The sequence below is a fragment of the Manis pentadactyla genome, chromosome 7 (assembly GCF_030020395.1).
Source record: "Manis pentadactyla isolate mManPen7 chromosome 7, mManPen7.hap1, whole genome shotgun sequence".
Lineage (NCBI taxonomy): Eukaryota > Metazoa > Chordata > Mammalia > Pholidota > Manidae > Manis > Manis pentadactyla.
This window is the reverse complement of record NC_080025.1, coordinates 66799364-66819392: the sequence shown is the minus strand read 5'-3', so window position 1 is coordinate 66819392 and position 20029 is coordinate 66799364. Positions and strand designations below refer to the sequence as shown.

The window sequence follows — 20029 nt, the reverse complement described above, 5'->3', positions numbered from 1 at the left end:
AATTTAATAAATTTTATTCAGGCATATAAAAATGCAAAAAGCATACATGAGAATAGATAGCAGTATTATTATTTCTATTTTTTAAGCACATGGATTTTTATGTAACTGTACTGGACATATTATAGTCTATTTTTAACAAGTAAAAAGTATACCGTTCTTCTGTTACTCATTCTTAAAATGAAGGACTGTATTTTTTCTCTCCTATTTGGTTTATAGTATTTTTAGTAGCTAGTAATATGTGCAGCTTTGGATTCATGTTGGTTTATTGTCATATGCATTGACAATTTAATCAAATATTTACTTAAAATGCCTTATGAATCTGTGATAGACACTACAAAAAGGAAGATAAAAGACACAGTTCTGCCTGTTCAACATATGTACTTGTACTGCTAGTCACCATAAACAAGATGATTTCAATATGTCAGACTGAAGCCCAGTTTGGCTCAATATTAACTTATGTAGCTCCCCTACTAAAGGGCTACATGGAATAACTGCATCCCACGCAGTTATTCCTGAACTGGCCTCAGGTAAAATTTTTCTAAAGCTGGGTCAAAATAAATACCATGGAAGTTTGCTTGAAGAATGTTTAGTCTTTTCATTCTTCCTGTTCCTAAATATACTCTGGGACTGAAACAGAGCCCCAGAAAGGCATATATCTGGATACTGTTATGTTGCCTGCCCTACCTCTATGCCATTGGAGGATTGCTTTATAGAAATTGAACTTTGGCACTATACCATCAGCCCTTATCGAAGCATTTTAGGAAACAACGGTTATGTATTAGTCAGTAGCTGCTTTCTGTGGCGATTCATTTGCAATCTCATACCAACATTAGTTTGATCAAATAGTTTTAGTCAGCTCTCATAGGGAAAACCTCCAGGTTTAGGAATGATTAAGTGGAAATAATGAATTATTATAATATTCCTTCAACTTTGTTAATAGAAAGCATTTTCAGCTTCATACTTGATTTTATACAACGTTCTAAGAATATTTCATTTGGGCACACATTGTCAACTCAACGATAGTTTTCAAATTAATATATAATTAAATTTATCATTTAATTAGGATCCCAGAATAGCGTCAGAAGTAGCAAGAAGCGTGCACAGACCTTACTGAAAGCTTTCCCAGGGATGAAGGGCCCAGCCTATTTTGGTGCCCAAAAAAGAGAGAAGAATAGGGTTAAGTGCTGCTAAGGGAGCAAGAGCTTTGGTAGCAAGATGTAAAGAACCAAAAAGCTAACAAAATAAACAGGTTTAAGGCCATAGTGTGGGGCCTTGTAATATGGTGAATGATGTACTTTTATTTTCAGTATTGTTAGGATAATGACAGTATTTCTGGAGTTGGGCTCAAGATCTCTGTACCTTGGCCTTGGCTATAATGCTGATTTTATTTTTGTTACTTTTTTAATGCACACTTATCTTATGACTTCTGTAACACATACACACCCCACATTTGAGATAAATTGTGGAGAATGGACAATTTTGACATGAGCGCAAGGAAATTAAAATCTATTTTGTAATAGTTCATGATAATTGTTAATAAGAGATAATGATTAAATAAATGAGCAAAACAAATATATTCCTTGGAATCTTAATATTTGAAAAGGGCACCAGAAAATTAAGTAACCCTCAGAAAGAGAAAGAAAATTTTCACATTAGAAAATCAGTCTTTGATATGTCCTGATGGAGTTAGTATTGAGATGAATTTCTTCACAGAACTAGATTTAATATTTGTTTTTTTTTTTAGATAATTATTTTTTATTGAAGGGTAGTTGACGCACAGTATTACATTACATTAGTTTCAAGTGTACAACACAGTGATAAAACATTTATATACATAATTCTAGGTTCCAGCTATCACCCTACCAAGCTGTTACAATATCTTGACTATATTCCTTATGCTATACATTATATCCTGGTTACTTATTTATTTTACCATTGGAAGTCTGTCCTTTTTTTTTTTTTTGTGAGGGCATCTCTCATATTTATTGATCAAATGGTTGTTAACGACAATAAAATTCTGTATAGGGGAGTCAATGCTCAATGCACAATCATTAATCCACCCCAAGCCTAATTTTCGTCAGTCTCCAATCTTCTGAGGCATGACAAACAAGTTCTTACATGGAGAACAAATTCTTACATAGTGAATAAGTTCTTACATGGTGAACAGTACAAGGGCAGCCATCACAGAAACCTTCGGTTTTGCTCATGCATTATGAACTATAAACAGTCAGTTCAAATATGAATACTCATTTGGTTTTTATACTTGATTTATATGTGGATACCACATTTCTCTCTTTATTATTATTATTTTTAATAAAATGCTGAAGTGGTAGGTAGATACAAGATAAAGGTAGAAAACATAGTTTAGTGTTATAAGAGAGCTGTAGATGATCAGGTGTGTGCCTGTAGACTATGTGTTAATCCAAGCTAGACAAGGGCAATGAAACATCCACGTATGCAGAAGATTTCTCTCAGAACGGGGGGGTGAGGTTCTAAGCCTCACCTCTGTTGATCCCCAATTTCTCACCTGATGACCCCCCTGCGACTGTGCCTGTCTTAGGTTGTTCCTCCCTTGAGGAATCTTACCCGTCTCTGGCTAACCAGTCATCTTCCGGGGCCATACAGGGAAATGTAAAGTTGGTAAGTGAGAGAGAAGCCTTATTGTTTGAAATGGTTAGCTTTTTATTTCTTTGCATATTTATGCCCTGTAGCTTCTATGCCCAGCATTTGTCTTGAGTAATATTTGTTATAGTCATAATTATATATCATGATGGTAGATGCTAGTACATTATTTTTAAAAAGATGCTTTTTTCCATATGCCTAAATCCTGACAAAATGCCAAATGAAACAAATCAGCTTAATCTCAAGGTGCCACTTTTTCTGATTTTAATTTATTTTCCTACTAGCTGCCAAAATATATTCCTGTTTCAAAGTACTCCTATTCAGTCTAGGATGATAACAGATTTAGTTGCTTTTACAACTAATATGGTAAGATCACCTTGACTTTAATGCAGAAACTAAAAATATACCCCAAGTGGATTTAAAAATGATTCTTCAAAATAAGGATTAATTATGTCTTTAGTGTACTGTTTCCTTCATTTTGCTCTTTGGCCCAAGACCTTATTCAAACCTGCAATATAACAATGCTCTTGATTAACTTCAGTTGTTTTAAATAATTATGTAATATATAAATAAATAAATACATGTATTTAAATTTTTCACAAAATGCACTAAAATATTTTCTAGTTAGATCTGTAATAGTTACGCTAAGCCCATATATTATGTAGCAAAATAATAACATATGTAACATTTACTTTCCCAAGTTTTTGATTTCTAATAAATCAAATAGAGAAGCAAGCATTTTAATAAGCTAAAGATGAGCTAGAATATTGCTGATGTGAAATACATTTAATTCAGTAAAGCCAGAGGGACTATATAGAAGTATCTTTCTTCTTAATCCTATACTTCTGTTAAATGCTTTCAAAAGATAGTTTTAAAAACAAGACTGAGTATTAATTACATTGATATATATATATATATATATATATATATATATATATAGGATAAACCAAAAAATCAGAGTAGTTTTAGGATTGCTTTAAAACTTGGCAACATAAAATGAATATAAAATTACATTACGATTAACAAATAATATTTTCTTATAAAAGCTAGGAGATTCCCTGAGCCTAATGTTTCTACAGAAAAATTGTGGATAACCTCATTTAAAAGCATGTTTTAAAAATAATAATAAAAGTAATTTTAAATGACTTATATTTACAGACAGCTTTACAAATTACCAAGTAACTTTTACTTCACTACTTTCTATAGCAAATCAGGAAATCAAGAGTAGGTGTGAATATGATTGTCCAGATTTTGCAGGAAGAAAATGAAAACACAGAAACATTAGGTTTTAAAAGACTCTTATATTGAAAAAAAATTAAACTTCATAATTTCATTAAACATTTTTATTTAGCATCCTATGTGTCACTAGAAATGGAATTATGGAGGTACAGAAATTAATTGTGGGTCCTGACCTTGTAATGATGCAGCCAATAGATATTTTGAAATTCCATTTTAAATTCATAGATTGTATCAGAATATGTATAGTATTAAAATATAACCAAAATATTATATGACCTAATTTCTGAGAAACTATATATTGGATAGTATTACTTTTATAAATATGTGTCTTAATTCTAGTCCACTTTAATAATTACACTAAATATATATACAATATGCAATATAATTTATATAAATATATAAAAATTGTTCTCATTGTCTACAGAGAATGAACTTTATTTTTCTGTAATTCTTTATCTTCTTGTATCCAAGCCCTAAGAGAATAAATGACCAGAAACTTTAAAAAATTTTAATACTGAACAGAGGTATCACCATTATAACATGAAAAATACAAAAGCCTAATTAATCTTGCAGACATGGCAGATTGCAAACAAAATTGCACAGAATTGAACAGGTTGACAGACATGGGGTGGGCCCTATGTAGCCCACAATTCTGTGTGTCCAGCCTGCTGGAACCCCCAAAACTTCCCCCAGTGTTCGTCTGAGAGTCCAGACGAACAGGTAACCATGTCCCAGGTGAGATTTGGCTGCCTCGAATGTATACTAAGAGCATAGTGTGCCCTGAGTATGCTAAATATCAGATTTATGTTTTGGCTTTCCTTTTAAAACTCAATAAAGCTTTAATATCTGAAGTTTGAAATATTTTCTTTGAAATATTGTTCCTCAAAGTAAAGGAATATTCCTAGAACACACATGGGTATAGCATAATTTATCAAAGTCAAAAAAGGTAAAGTCCCATTTATTGAGAATCTTCTATGTGTCAGTCACTACTCTTTTATGCAGATGTCCCTTCTGAGCATAAAAAATTCAGTGTCACACTTCCCCCACGGCCTAGCAAACTTGTTGTCTGGCTAACACTGGTTCTTCGTGGTTCAGCTTAGTCTGTCACTTTCTCTGAAAAGCCTTCCCTGATTCTTATTCCTACTCTGCATGTAGAGTTGCATCTATATTGTGCTTCCAAAGAACATTCTGTTGTCTTTTATTATAAGGATCATGAGATTATGTTTTCTTGCTTGCTTGCTAGACCCTGGACTCATTGTAATAAGCAACTATGTAGTTTAATCTCTGTATTAACAGCCCAATACATATCTGGTGAAAATATGTGGGATGATAAATTGAGTGAATTATTTGAGTTTAGCTTCCCCAGGAATTAGAGATTCTTACAGTAGTTTCAATGTATGCAGTAAAATACAAAGCATAGAGAATGTTCTCATTGTTTATTTACATCTTAGGCAATTTTTCCGTTGTGAAAACTTGGAAAGAAGGAAGTATTGAGCCTTATTCTACAGTAACTAGTTCACATAAAGCCTAATTATTTAATACTCTAAAAGGAAAACAATTATACTCACAAGTTTCTACTTAAAATTCTAAGGTTGCCAAAGCAATTTTCTAACATGGAACTTGAATTTAATTCTAGGGTTTCTTTTCATTTATGTTTTTAGATAATTATAAACTCATCACATAAGGATGAAGTAATGTAATATACACCATAACTCATTTTTTTCAGGTGTAAATACATATTTAATCATAGGTAAAACAATTGTTTATAATAATATAAACCACTTGAAAAAAATCAAAACAACGCAAAGATGAGAGGAACAAGGCAAACAATTATTAAGGAACTACATAAATAGAGTGCTTGGTTCAATTGTAAAAAGAGACGCGTCTGCCAGCCTTCTTGAGATTATTTAACCTTCACACAGTGTTTGGCAGTGTTTCCTGTTCCTTCCTTGAAATTGTTATCTTTCTTCACCTGAGTTTCCTAAAAACTACTGGTTTTTCCCCCCACTTTCTTGAATGGTCCTGTTTAGTTTGCTTTGCCATTTTCTCTTGTTGTCTAAATGGAGCTATTCTCCAAGCATCTGCCCTCTGTTCTCCTTTGTACATCATCTCTGGGAAATCCCGACTCTAACTCCGGCTTAAGTGTCTTTTAGTTCCTTTACATATAAATCCACAGCTTTGGTCTCATCTCTGAGCTTGGCCCCTGCTAGCTTCAGATACTGAGCAGGATCTGCTTGTTAGTGTGTACACTTCAGTTTTCTCCTCTGTATAAGAAACATGTTGATAGAAATTCTTTCCCAGGGTTGTTATGAAGAGCAAATGGTATATGCATATTTACTTGGCTCCCAGAACCTGTTTCTCCTCCATTTTTAAGCCATTAGGTTCTTTGACAATGTCAATTACCCCATTCATTTCCTTCTGTTGCCACTCTAGTCATCAGTGCAAGCTTGTAACCTCTGCAGTGCAGTGTCATTCCTTCAGGTGAAACTTGTACTCTTCAAATGCAAGTAGCCTAGGGAGGAAGTTACCTCCTTAATAGAAATCAGCTATCTGTTAAAAATGGGAATTCTGTTGTATAGTGTTGTTTTTCAGCCAAGTACACTGTGCACACTTAAATGCTCAGAAAGGTTTGATTTTTATTTTAGGGTACATTTCTTTATAGATTCTTTCCAAGATGTCAGATTCAATCATGCCACTTTCTGACTCAAAAAATATTCATTTGACTCAGCATTTCAAGCATGAGGCTTCATTTCCCCATATAGAAATTTTGCCTCTCCTATGTTCAGAGGGCTTCAAAAAGCACATGTTCATGACAAAACCACCCCTGCATCAATCGTGACAGCAGTATGGGCAGATTGAAAAACTAAGTCTTCCATGGGTTTCTGGCAAGACCCTCCCCTTTTCTCTTTGTTCCCCCCCTTCACCACTGACTCATCCCAGGTTTCACATTCTCACTGTCTAGGAAACAGTGAGCAGATTTGAGGAGATAGGGAGTCTAGATAACAAGGATTGGTTGTTATCCAATATACTAAAATATACAGGCTAGACTACTGAGATTAGTTCCAGTGGTCTTTTCTAGTCAGTGGTAGTTGTGAGGCTATAAGGCCTGAGATCTCGTTGTTGGGATCCATCAGTAAATATCTCTTGTTGTTTTGCAGTAAAAGAAATCAATTGAATTTATGCACTTTGATTCAAAATCTGGCTTATGTTCACTTCCTGTTATGTATCTATTAAACTATAGTATAGTTCTAAAATTACGTTTTATTATTTGCATGAATGAATAGGGTAATGGTAATATTTTTGCTGCCTAATATTTAATAATGTCTTTGCCAGTTTGCCTGATTTTCTTCAACAAGTTCTGTCAAAATTGTGTTAATATAATAATATAATAATCCAGAGGTATTTTAATGCTATCTAATTATAATTTATAATATATCATTTATATTAATATGTAATTTATATTAATATACACTTTATATTTTATTATATGTAATATGTAGCATATATTATAATTTAATTATATGTGTGTGTGTATTTGTATATGACTTATGTAATTATTTAAAATATCAAACGCTCTCACTGTTTTCTTAGTTTAGGAACATAAATATGAATTGTGATGAGAAGGTGACTAAAAAAATGATCCTGGTTTAGTCAAATAATAATGGACACAAAAAGAATGTCACCCAAGAGTATGCAATTATAATCTAAATACAGTTTTAATCACTGGTGTAATTGACATGACTTTAGTTGGCATGTTACTATTAATGAAAGTTTTAATGTAGTTTACATCATATAGAAAATTACATTAAGGGCTTCAAATGAGTGAAAAAGAGATGGCATTAGTTGTAAGGGGTGGGGGGGGACTTAGAGAAATAAGCAAACACATAGAAGAAGAGATGAGTAAAGATCAGTACACTGATCAATTTAGGTCTAAGAATAATAACCCCAGTACAAGTTTCCAGCAGTGCTCAATGTTCTGTTAGGTTTCACTATTGATTCCAACCCTTCACATTCAGTAAATCCACTGGAAATCAATATTTAAATGGTCTATTTATTTTTTCTTAGTTTTCATATGAATATTTGTGTTCTGATACATTCTGAGATAATCCTTATATCTACATAGGAAGTAAATGAAGAAGAACCCCAGCCATTCAATTACGTATTTTCGACAAGTTATTCTTGTTACAATGATTATAAAAGGAACAAAAGTGCTAAGGAAGCTGTGCTTCAGGTAGAAAAGAGTATAATAAGAAAAGGACCTAATACACATGTCATTTTTGGGAGGCTATCACAAATCCATCATTGTGTACATTGGTAAGGTACAGTCTCATGAATAACCACAGATTTTTAATTCATGATTGCATTAGTCTGAACCACTGGTTGTGTAGTGTAAAAAAGAATGCTTCAACTATAAATGCCATCCTTTTTCCCTTTCCGAATGACAAAGGGAAATAAATTTAGAAATCTAATAAGCAAAAAATCTGAATTTCAGGCTGTGAAATTGAGCTGTAAGAGTGAGTGTGTTGGCCTTAGATAAATACAACACCTTAAAGCCAAAACTGTAGGTAACATTGATGCAGGTGAGACATTTGCAGATAGCAATGCTTTCCCTAGTTTTTGGATCTTTCAATAAGTAAAATAGTGATTTCTAAGTAGATTATTAGTGTAACTACTACTCAGCTTAAAAAAATAGCATTCTGAATGATACACAAATAAACAAAAAAAAACCTGGGTGCAATTTTTTGTTGACTTGGAAGGCATGAGGCTAACTAGTGTTGTTGTGCCAAAACTGTTGATTGCTTCGTTTTACAGAATTTTGAGTAGGGGGACCCACTCTCTGCTTAGATACTGTTATCGATGGAAACTATATGAGCTTCCAAGTCAAACCAGTCAGTCCCTTAGTGAAAATTCATGTTAAAATCCTACTGAGTTTTCTCAGATACAAATCTGAATGTAGGTTATGCTTCCTTCACTTCTCTCCCATTTTAAGTCTAAGGGCAAACTTTCAACCTGCTGCAGGCCTTATTATCATGTTTCAGAAAAGATACTTAGAAAAATAAATAGGCAGGCCTGGAGTTCTGAGATTTTCCTTAATGGTATTGTTGCTATAGTTACAGTTGAAATGTTATATAAAGCAAATTGCTTATTGATGGGAAAATGCTGAGTAGCTCAGCAGCATCCCTTTCTGGGTTTTATTGCCTTCATTTCTTACTCTTGTCTTAAGATTAACAGATTTTTGGAGCATTGTTTCCTTTTGAGCAAACCCTGATGATTTGTGGTAGAAATAAGTTTGTTTTATTAATATGTACTAGCTGATAATTGAATATACTACTATAGTGTGATCATCATGGAGTTGTTCTTTATATCTTATTTGTTCATCAGAATTTTCCCTTCTTGGAGATGAATTTTGATATCCTGGTTGTTCATGGTAAAGCACAGAATACAAGTAGTATAGATTCTTCTGAATATATCTAATACATTTAATAATATAGATGAAATATAAGCTTTTATTATGTTTTATAGCATTGGAAGGTACTGATAGTATATTGAAAATGAAAGATATTTTTAAGACAAAAAAACTAGTGGAAATGGTCTGAGACCATCCACAGTGATGATTAGTATGTTTAAAAAAACCTCAGTGAGCATCTATCTATATGTTGTATTTTTCTTATAGTAAACTCAATAATATAGTGGAAATGTCTTCAGTTTTATACATATATATATATACACACACACACACATATCAACAAATATAATTGTATAGTATAATTATATAACTATATATTCATTTTCTGATTATCTCAATGACTATATCGATAAGGAAATATTTCAAAGACAAAACCATAACTCATTTGATATTTAACCTTAAGGCAAAATATGAATATAATAGGCATGTGTTTCACAATTGTAATTATTACAAAAAGAGTTAATGCTCTGTCTGATAAAATATTTTCAGCTAGTAAAAGTTATATATGGTAGTGATACACATTGAATTTTTACATAAGTTAAGGAATCTTGCTTAATTTATTTTTAGGTTGCTAGTAGATTAGAAAAATTATGAGTATTTAATGGCTATTTATGGCTATTGAGGAACTAAGAATGAAGATAACACTTTCTGGACCTAGAAATATAATACTCCTTAATTAAATTTCTGAATATTGTGATACAAAAATTCTTTGTGATTACATTGGTAAAAGAAAGAAGAAAACAACAAACCACAGCTTTTTATACCTTCTTATGTGGTTATGGAGTATTTCCCAAATTGTTTATTAAGAATTTTTTTTTAGAAATTATGTTTATATTTAATGATGATACAATAATGAGATCCAAAATGAACTTTCTTGAAAATTCATTTTTACTTTTTTACTTACTCATTGTCAATATTTGATTAGTTTTTCTTTTCTCATTTTTACTTGTGATTTTACCATAACCTCTGCCTTTTCCTATTCTTTCTTTTAATAAAATTTAAACTTACATATTTCAAAGAAATACAAAAATTTTTATATTACTGTAAGGTTCCCCCCACTACCTTCAGTTCCTTATTGGCATTATAACTTCCTCTGCTTCCTGAATTTGTTGGCATTCTAATTTTGGTTCTAGAGCTGGAGAAAGAAGAGACACACATACAAGACCACCAGCTCAGCCTTTCTAATTGCCTGGTGAAAAAATGCTCTGATGTGTCACATAGTTTATCAAATTATTTACATTCTAAATAGAGTCATCAGACAATCCTGTTAAATCTGTCACATCTTTAACATTTCCCTGATGTATTTTTTTTACTGCCTGTCTTGCTTACGTTGACCCATGTCTTACTCCTGCTACTTGAATGTGAGCTCCCTGATGGAATAAGCCTTGCGCACACACTTTCTAAGCAGTATATATACTCCATAGATACAAATAGCAAGATATGTACAGAATAGATGCATAACTGAATTATGTTGTCATCATTATTTAACATAACAGTAACATCAGTTTCCAAACTAATTTTGGTGACAATTGGTCAAAGAGTAAAGTCCAAAGAATTAGGTTTGGCCTTAAAAATCTTATTCAAAATCAAATCACCCATGCAACTGAGAGACCAAGCATAACAATATAATGTTGAAAATAATTACCGGATAGCAATGATTAAAAATATTAGGTGAACTGAGTATGGATGGGAATTTGAGCAAAACATGAATTTGAATTAGCCAATAAGGTTCTCAGGATGTGATCTTTTTTTCTCTTAGACTGACACTATTGCCTTCTCTTTGCCTTGCAGATCTTAGTAGTTGTATGGGTTATCACTGCTTGTCAATTTATCAACATTGTTTCAAGTCAGGAAAATGAAGTGTTTTATGTGATATAATAGATTAAATAGATAATACCTTTTATGCTTTTAACCTAAATTTGAAATGTATTAAAGTAATGAGTATACCACCTTGAAATAGTCACTATGTTTATTTTCTCAGCACATTTTCCTTCTAACAAAAGCAGTCTACCATTGTGGTATCATGTTTTCAGTACTAAGGATGACAACTTTGTAAGAACAAGTTGTCCCAAGAACTCAGCTAAATAATCACACTTTTATAAATGACAAGAGTATGCAATCATATGGAACCTGTATTCCTGATATATTAAAAACTTCCTAACTTATTTACATTAGGATGTGCTGTGATGTGAATATTTAACACACGCCTGTATTTGGTTTTTATAATCCATGTGACAAAACAGCACAGTGATGCAGCTATTTGTGTCTGGTTTTATTTTTTAAAATGTCAGATTTTGAATGAAATTATCCTAAGACTCGATCAAAAAAGTAATGGTTTTTAAAACCTCAGCACCGATTAAGATTGATTTTCTATAGATATTATGGAAGTGCCCCTCCAGGGACTACTCAACACAAGGGCTGGAGCTTTTAGTATTTGACATAAGGGATCAAATCAATTTCTTCCCTAAGAGTTTTTTTCTTTTTTTGCTATCATTAATCTACAATTACATGAGGAACATTATGTTTACTAGATTTCCCCCATCACCAAGTCCCCCCACATACCCCATTACAGACAGTGTCCATCAGCGTAGTAAGATGCTATAGAGTCACTACTTGTCTTCTCTGTGTTGTACAACCCTCCCTGTGCCCGCCCCCCCTACATTATGTCTGCTAATAGTAATGCCCCTTTTTTTCCCCCCCATTCCTCCCTTCCCACCCATCCTCCCCAGTCCCTTTCTATTTGGTAACTGTTAGTCCATTCTTTCCTAAGACTTTTATGTAAAAATACTATATAAAGAAGCTACACCTCACTTTAGAGCTGCTTAGATATGGAATTGAGAAGGAAATTGGTATTGGAATATCATCCCCACAAAGAGCAAATGAGCCTGTAATACACATTAATGTTTTATAGACAGCGTTTTACTGAAGTTAAGTAGTTGACTTTTGTATTTACTCTTAGATCAACAAATAAGAATTATAATGACATACAGAATGCAAAACAAACATTAATTTAAGCAGCTTTTTAGTTCTCTGATAATATTCTGGAGTGATTTCAGTAACTGATTTTGTCTCTAATTTAAGTTATGCAACTGATGTTCCAGTATGAAAAGAAAATTGAAACTGAACTTCTTAGAAGACAATGCAATATATGAGTGCAATACCATTTATATGACTCTCAATGGTGTGCTTTAAAATAGAATAGGTACTCATTGAATGGCAACAATTAGGAGCTCCATGTAGGGCCTTTATTTTTTATATTATACTAGGTATAACGTAAGAAAAGCACAACGTACATCAATAAGGGAGGAACCTTACAGAAGTACTAGACTAACATAAACTCTATTCCATGAAATCATTTGTATGTGTCAGGAGATAGTAATTTTCATTCTGTAGTTGGCAAAAGAATTAACCAACAGTTTACTTAACGCAAATCCTCCTCCTCCTACCCCAGTATCCTGCTTAAAGAATTTTGGTATAGTGTCTAGTAATTTTAATGCCTAAGGACCACCTCAGTAGATTTGGTTCAGATGGCCCAAGCATTACACAGAGAAGCAGTGATTCACGGAACTGTTTTAGCCAACAATTCAGAAAACTCTAGGCAAAAAATTACCAAACAATTTGATCCTGTGACTGTATCTTGCTAACTTCATGAGAAATGTGAATATTATTGAAAATGAAATTATCTTTTAATCCTAAAGCAGATAAAGAATAATGTACAAGTGATTCTTGAAAACTCTATGTGTACCCTGTAAATTTCTACCAGGATATATACAACTACATTTGATCCAAGTCAAGAATAGGAGATTATAGGCTAAATCCTAGAAGAACTTTTAATTAATTGGTAGTTGAAAGAAAATTACTATGAAATCTGATAGTTTTTGGATAAACGTGTGATGGAAATAATAATTTTGAAGGCACCAACCATAGAAATTGTTCTATTTGGAATAAATGTAGATTTTTCACCAAAAAAATTGATACTCTGTTGAATCCATCTTTAACGCTATTTTTTTTTCCTTTTTATAGTGAGGAGCATAAGTTTCTAAACTCTAGGGATTCCTCATATTTTTAGATTTCAATTAGTTTTTTTGTAATCTTCAAAAGTCACAATTTCATTGATTTAGAAAACAATGACCTACCTTGTCCATATACAAAAAGCAACTATAAATTTCCAGACATTAACTTTGGTAAATCACTGGAAATTATATTATATTCATTACATACATTATAATATGGTTAATCTGTTCGTTGCTATTTTATTTGCAGATTCAAGACTGGCTTTGTTTAAATTGCCAAACCCAGAGAGCAATATCAGGACAGCTTGGGGACTTAGGCAAAATGCCACCTACACAGTTGGGACCAAAAGCCTCTCCTCTGCCTGTCCCTATGGAGCAGCCATCTCAGAAAACAGCAATAGCTGCCCAAGCAAAAGTGAAAAAGAAGGAAGAAGAAGTAAAATCAGACGCTGAAAAAGTCATTCCAGAAAAAGTAAAAGAAATGCCATCAATTGAAAAAATTACTCCTAAGGTAACCACAGATCAAAAACAAGAAGAAGGTAAACCAGAGAAAGACAAAACTTCAGCCCCTCAAGAAAAAAAGTCACCCCCTGAAGACAAAAAGCCACCCCCAGGAGCAAAAACATCAGCTTTAGAGGAGGACCAGAAACATGTCTTACCCCAAACTCAAGTACAGATTCTTGAAGAAAAACCTGAAGCCAGAGTGGCTGCACAGGCAGGGCAAGAAGAGAAACGACCCCAGACTGAGACAGAAGATAAGCCCTGTGCAGCAGCTCAGAGTCGGCCTCAGAAAGGTGATTCCACCACCTCCAAAATAAAAGAGCCACAGGCAGCAAGCAGGGCAAAGCCTGATGGAGGGGAACCTGGGAAAGAAAAGACAGTAAGTTATGTTTTCCTAACTTTGCACAGTCTTTCTTGTGTAAATGACTGATTTTTACCCAAGTAGTCAGAGTGCTTAATGGTAATTATGTAAGTGAAAGCCTTCCATTAAAGGCATTTGCAGAACAGCTTAACAATTTGCTGAAATGGAGAATTTTGGCTTTTTGACAGCGTAATTTAACTTAAAGCATAGATACCAAATTTATTTTTCTAGCTCTTATGACTATCAATTTATCGAAACCTTATAGTGATAAGGCAGAACTTCATACAATTTCAAGTTCCTCCTTTTTCTTTCCCCTATGAACATAAAATTAGTATACCCCTTGAACATAAAATAAGGTGTCCTAAGTTTCTCTTCAGTCAGCCATTTGGTTAAGCAAGAGTCAACAAGTTTCTTCTCACCTGAAAATCTTTTAAGGTGTGGTCAGCCATTAAATAACTAAATAATTGATATTACAAAAGAAAACAAAAATGAATTGCTGAAGTTCAGTACAGAAGTCATTTTTGAAGGTTTATTTAGTATTTAGCATGATGTTATTATAAGGTATTTTGTTCAGAGTTTTTGTTCAATGTGCTTAATATTTGTTCAGTGTGTTTAATTATGAAGCATAATCTGGAATAATATATATTCTTCTCATTTAAAAGTACCCCATCTTAATCTGTATTTGTACAAGCAGTAATATTATTTTTAGGGAACTCTGATTTTTTAGAGCTACAAGAGATCTTCTATCATTTCTGCTTGAAAAATTTTAATTCACAGATAGCCGCGATTAAGGAAAATTAAATGATATACTACTATTACAACTTAGTATTAGAACTCTAATTTGAACCCACAGTCCATCCCTACTCTGGTTCAGTTTTTTGTTTCTGTTTTTTTTGCAGTTTTAACACAGGATTGCTAACCCATCTGGTATATGATTTATCACTCATTAAGTAATTCCTGGTCTTCCTTCATTATGTAAATAAGTTTATCAGAGTCAGAGGAAGCAGCTGCCTGTATATTCTGGATTCTAATGGTTAGATCTAGCTACCACCACCACCACCTCCCATTGCTTCTCCTAGCTAACCATTTTGCAGAAGTTGATGCTTTTTACCATTTCTCCCTTTGTGAAACTTTCTTTGGCTTTCATAACCCTTCCCTTCTTGTTCTCTTTGCCTTTTGTATCACCCCTTATGAGTTCTATTCTGTATCTATAGTTTTCTCTTCCCCATCCTCCATATGATAAGGTCTTCCTTTTTTCCTTTGAGTTCCATTTTCTTACCTCTTAGGGGAGCCACATGAACAATTCCTAAAGCCACCTGTGCACTTTCTGCCCCTCTTTTGCATGTCAGACCTGCATTTTCAAATACTCAGCAAATCATTCCATTTCAGAACCTCACTGAACTGGAACTCAGTATGGTTAAATCTTACCCGCACTCCATAGAAGCAGTTTCCACCTCTGACTTTCTGTTTCTGTTAATGGCACCATTGTTCACCTTGTCTGTGGTCTCCCAGTCACTAATCTGAGTAAGCTGAGACTTCTGGCCCACCCTTTGTTCACCACATGCAATCTGTCATACTCCAGTCTATCAGCTGCTATTCCCAAGGACACTATCCTACTTACGGCCCTCATGGCCTCTCACCAATGATTTGAGTAGTCTAAGCACCAATTCCTATGCCTAGTTCTGCTGTCTCCAGTATATAAGTTTCAGATAATTATTTTCCAGAGTCCAGATAATTTAACCCTATCATTCAAATATTTCTAATGATTGTCTATTGTTTGTAAAATATAGTCTAAACAAGACGTATCCTAATTATTTTGTTAATGCACATTTTATTTTGTACCCTTATCCTTTCTATCATTTCCTTTCATCACTACTTTCTTTTATAATCTCAGATACACATCCTTATTTATTTCTAAATTAAATGTATGCACTGTTGCTAATACATTATTTATGATATAAGATATTCACAAAATTATAAATCCAGTGAGATAAACTAAAATTACCATTTTATTATATTTATTTAAATATGGCTTACAATATATGATTAATAATAGTATTTTGGAGAGATCATTGATTGTGGTTCGGTATTTTTCAAAACTTTGGTCTGAAATTTTATGATAGTTATTTGAAATTCAGCTTCTAAGTTAAGCATATTTTGATATTTTGACATTAAGTGTTAATACTGTCCTTAACAATAAAAAATTCACAGTGACATACCAGAAGTGAAAGAGGTGGATCCAAGATTGTACTTGCCAAATCTTGTTACTTGTTTTCTAAGTCAGGAATTGAAAACAAAATTTTTTAATTGTGGAAATTCCACAAATAAATGTTGATCTTCTCTGATATCAATCATTTATTCTTGCTAATTTTTAATTTTTTTTCAACAAATGGCTTAAAAACCCACTGGAGTTCTTCATCTGGAAGATTTATAAACAGATTAAAGTATTTTGTTTAAAGTTTGTTAAATGAGCAGATATGACAGCTTTTAGAAATTGCATATGTCATTTTATATGGCATAATCATGAGTTGATTTCCAAATTTCTATCTTCAAAGGACTGTTCCTCATCGTCATTGTCTTCAAGAGACACCTAGTGTTTATTTTTTCCCAAATATGTAATAGGTAGCAATTGCTGATAACCAGGGTTTATTTTCAGCCTAAATATCTAATAAATAATATATTGCTGGTAACCACTTGACATCATCAAAAAGTTGAACAACTTTGAGATTCTTCTACTTCTTTTAAAAATGAATTAAGTCTTCACATTCCACAGCTTTTTAAAATTAATATCCCATGCGATAATTATCAAAAAATCTGGTGGCACTCTATTAAAAATAAATTAATAGTTATTCTTTATCTCAGTACAAAATGTATACCACATATGTAAAATCTGGAGGCACTCTATTCAATTCTGGCTTACTTATAACAGATGCAATAAATGAATTTCACATATACTGCTATCTCTGTAACCTTACCTTTCTTTCAAAAATAATTCCAATCAGAAAGCCAGTACTCGGTATTTAATATACATATTTTATTAAAACATATAAACATTGTCTGACATTTTTATATTTTACTGATTTTTAATTAACAAATAATTTTTATTAAATCATTCAGTACTTAAACTGTCTTCATTGGTACATTTTTCCTTAATGGTTCACAATAATAATCCATTAAGTATTTTTTTATTGAAACAGAAATAGTGATTATAAACTAAGCATGTTAGAAATTTATGCACTTTGATTCTGTTATTACCAAACCTTTTCCTACATACTGCATCCTAAAAATTTTCCCCAAACTTCCCAGTTATTTCTTTTTTCCTTCCAATAATATTTGCTGACAAAGGAATGCTGTTTGATTTGTCACATTTTCTACATATTGCTTTAGTCATTTTTCTGTAGCAGAAAAATCAAGTATCCCCAAACGATGTGACTTCTTTGTCTTCTTCTGTTAAACAAGAAAACTCAAAGGAAAATTCTTAATTGTTTATTACCCAATTTATTAAAAATTTGTAAAGTACTGGAATATTTATTTCCTGAAAATTCTATTACAGAAGTTTGTGACGGTATCTTAATCTCACTGGCCCTAATGCCAAAGCACATTATGTATCTAGGCAAGGTTTGTTGTTAACAATAATTAATGTAAATACAGGTATCAAATAGTTTTCCTGATAATGGCAATCATTTTTGGCCAATTTTGTGTCAGACCTAATTTAACTTGGTCATCATTGCTTTTACCTTGTGATGTTGCAGATGAAAAACTTATAACAATATGCAGCATGTCAGCTTCTTTATTATATTGTTTGTCTGTTTCCTACATTATTAGTATTATCTATAACACATGAATTCTTTTGGAAGAATCTTTTGTCTACCACTTACCTATTATTGGAAAGTTGGTTTAGGTGAAGCCAGGTAATTCCACTATGTTAAGTCCTTTATCATTTAATCCACACAGCTACTGATGGGGTAAATACTGTATCTTCCTTTAAAGAGGAGAAGGCTACATTTCTGTGCCCAAGATCACATGGCTGGGAAAAAATAAAGCTAAGATTATTGCCCAGTTCTGATCATAAAGCTGGGCTCTTAAAACTCTACACGTGATGCTTCTTTCTTGTGACAGTTTTTGCATGCTGCCTTTTCATTATTGTAATTGTAGTTAGAATTAGACTATATTATCATAGTGTCTCTTAGTAGCTCCCACTATAATCATGCTTTGTGTAATTTTTACTTTGTTTATATATTTATGTTATTTATTCATTTGTCATTTGTATCATTCAAATTATTATAGTATGTTGTCTACATTTCTTTATTGTTGCCACAACATTTTGTCTCTTCATTCATTTCTGTCTTTCAAAATGTATTGGTTGAATGGAGTTAAAATTTATCCTGAAATATAATAAATAATTTAAAAGGTATATTTTCTTTACTTTTGTAGTTTAATATTTTTAAATGTGTTGCTACAGAATTCGGTTTGCCTGTATAAGTGCACAGAATACTGTTTGTCTACATAAATGTTACATTCAAACATTATAACTCTCCTGATAAAAGCCAAAATTTGAATATCCTTTTAAACTTTTATCTCTAGTTAAAATGACCCAGGGGTTAGTGATCAGATTATATACAGACATTGTATATAATGGCAGCATAATCAGCTAGGATGAAAAATAATGAGGTTTTTGGTAGTGAAAATTATTCCAGTGTAGGTGGAACTATCCAGTTTTCTTTTTCTCTAGGCTCAGTGAATATGATGAATTTAATCTTGTTCAGAGTGTTTGGAACACTCAGACTAGCAATCCATTTTGACCCAAACATTGTATAAATGATTAAAGATCATTCTTGTCTTATTTTGACTCATTAAAATCAATGCCTTGGAGGAAACTAAACAGAAAGTTAATATTGTATCCTCTTGTACAATCTTATATTTAAGCAAGAATTCAATTTTTTAACCCAATAATATTTTTTAAATATATTTAAAATGTTTACCTTTAACAAGGAAAGCTAAAAGTTTCCAACATCTCTGAAAGGGGCAGAACCCAGTTTGGCAGTACAGATGTGTCTTGGTACATTCTCCACTGCTGCAGGACTCAAAATACAGACCACCACAAGTTTGAGATGGCTCAGTTCATCACCACCTGTCTCTGATGGTCTCCTGGTTAATAACAGCAGCAGAATATTGGAAAGAAAAAGAATTTTCCACTTTCTGCTTTTGGTTAGTAAGTAAAAAAATAAAATACGAATTTTGGCCTCTGGAAATTTTAAGTAATTGTTTCATGTACACAGATTAGAAAGATGCAAGTAACCATAATTCTATACATGGGTAAAGTAAAATACATACTATAAATAAGAGTCAGTTTAATAGAGTCTAATGCTAAATGTACTTAGAAAACTACAGGGAAAATGTGTTCCCCAGGGGAACTGAAAAATAACAATGCTATTTTTTAAAAAAGTATGCTTAAATTATGGCCTTTCCCACTCACCTCCTCCATCTAGGATGGCAGACAAAATTCTCATGCAAAAGGTAGATACCTGGAATTTTATTCTTCAGTTCAATTTCAGAGGCCATTCTAGATTTTATTACATGTAAAAAAATGAAATGGATAATTAGTCACAACTCCTGATTTTCAAGTGAAGAAAATAATACATAAATAAGAAATACAGTGATATTTATATACATATGTTTGTATGTGATAAAAAATGTTAACTTGGAACCATTTCATTTCATTAAATTTTAATATGTTACTAAATAACTTAATATTCTCAGAAATAAGTATGTAACTACATTTAAGCAACTGAAAGAAAACTCCCAGTCTTTTAGTCCAAGGGACTG

General features: G+C 32.5%; 1 protein-coding gene across 4 annotated transcripts in view; it reads left to right on the top strand.

Moving 5' to 3' along the window:
• Positions 1-20029, top strand: part of PCLO (piccolo presynaptic cytomatrix protein) — a 410245-nt gene that overhangs the window by 193029 nt on the left and 197187 nt on the right. For all 4 annotated transcript variants that reach the window (XM_057504460.1, XM_036931695.2, XM_057504459.1 and 1 more), the window contains exon 4: positions 13592-14221. In XM_057504460.1, coding sequence (XP_057360443.1) covers positions 13592-14221 — 630 coding nt within the window. The remainder of the gene's footprint in view (positions 1-13591; positions 14222-20029) is intronic.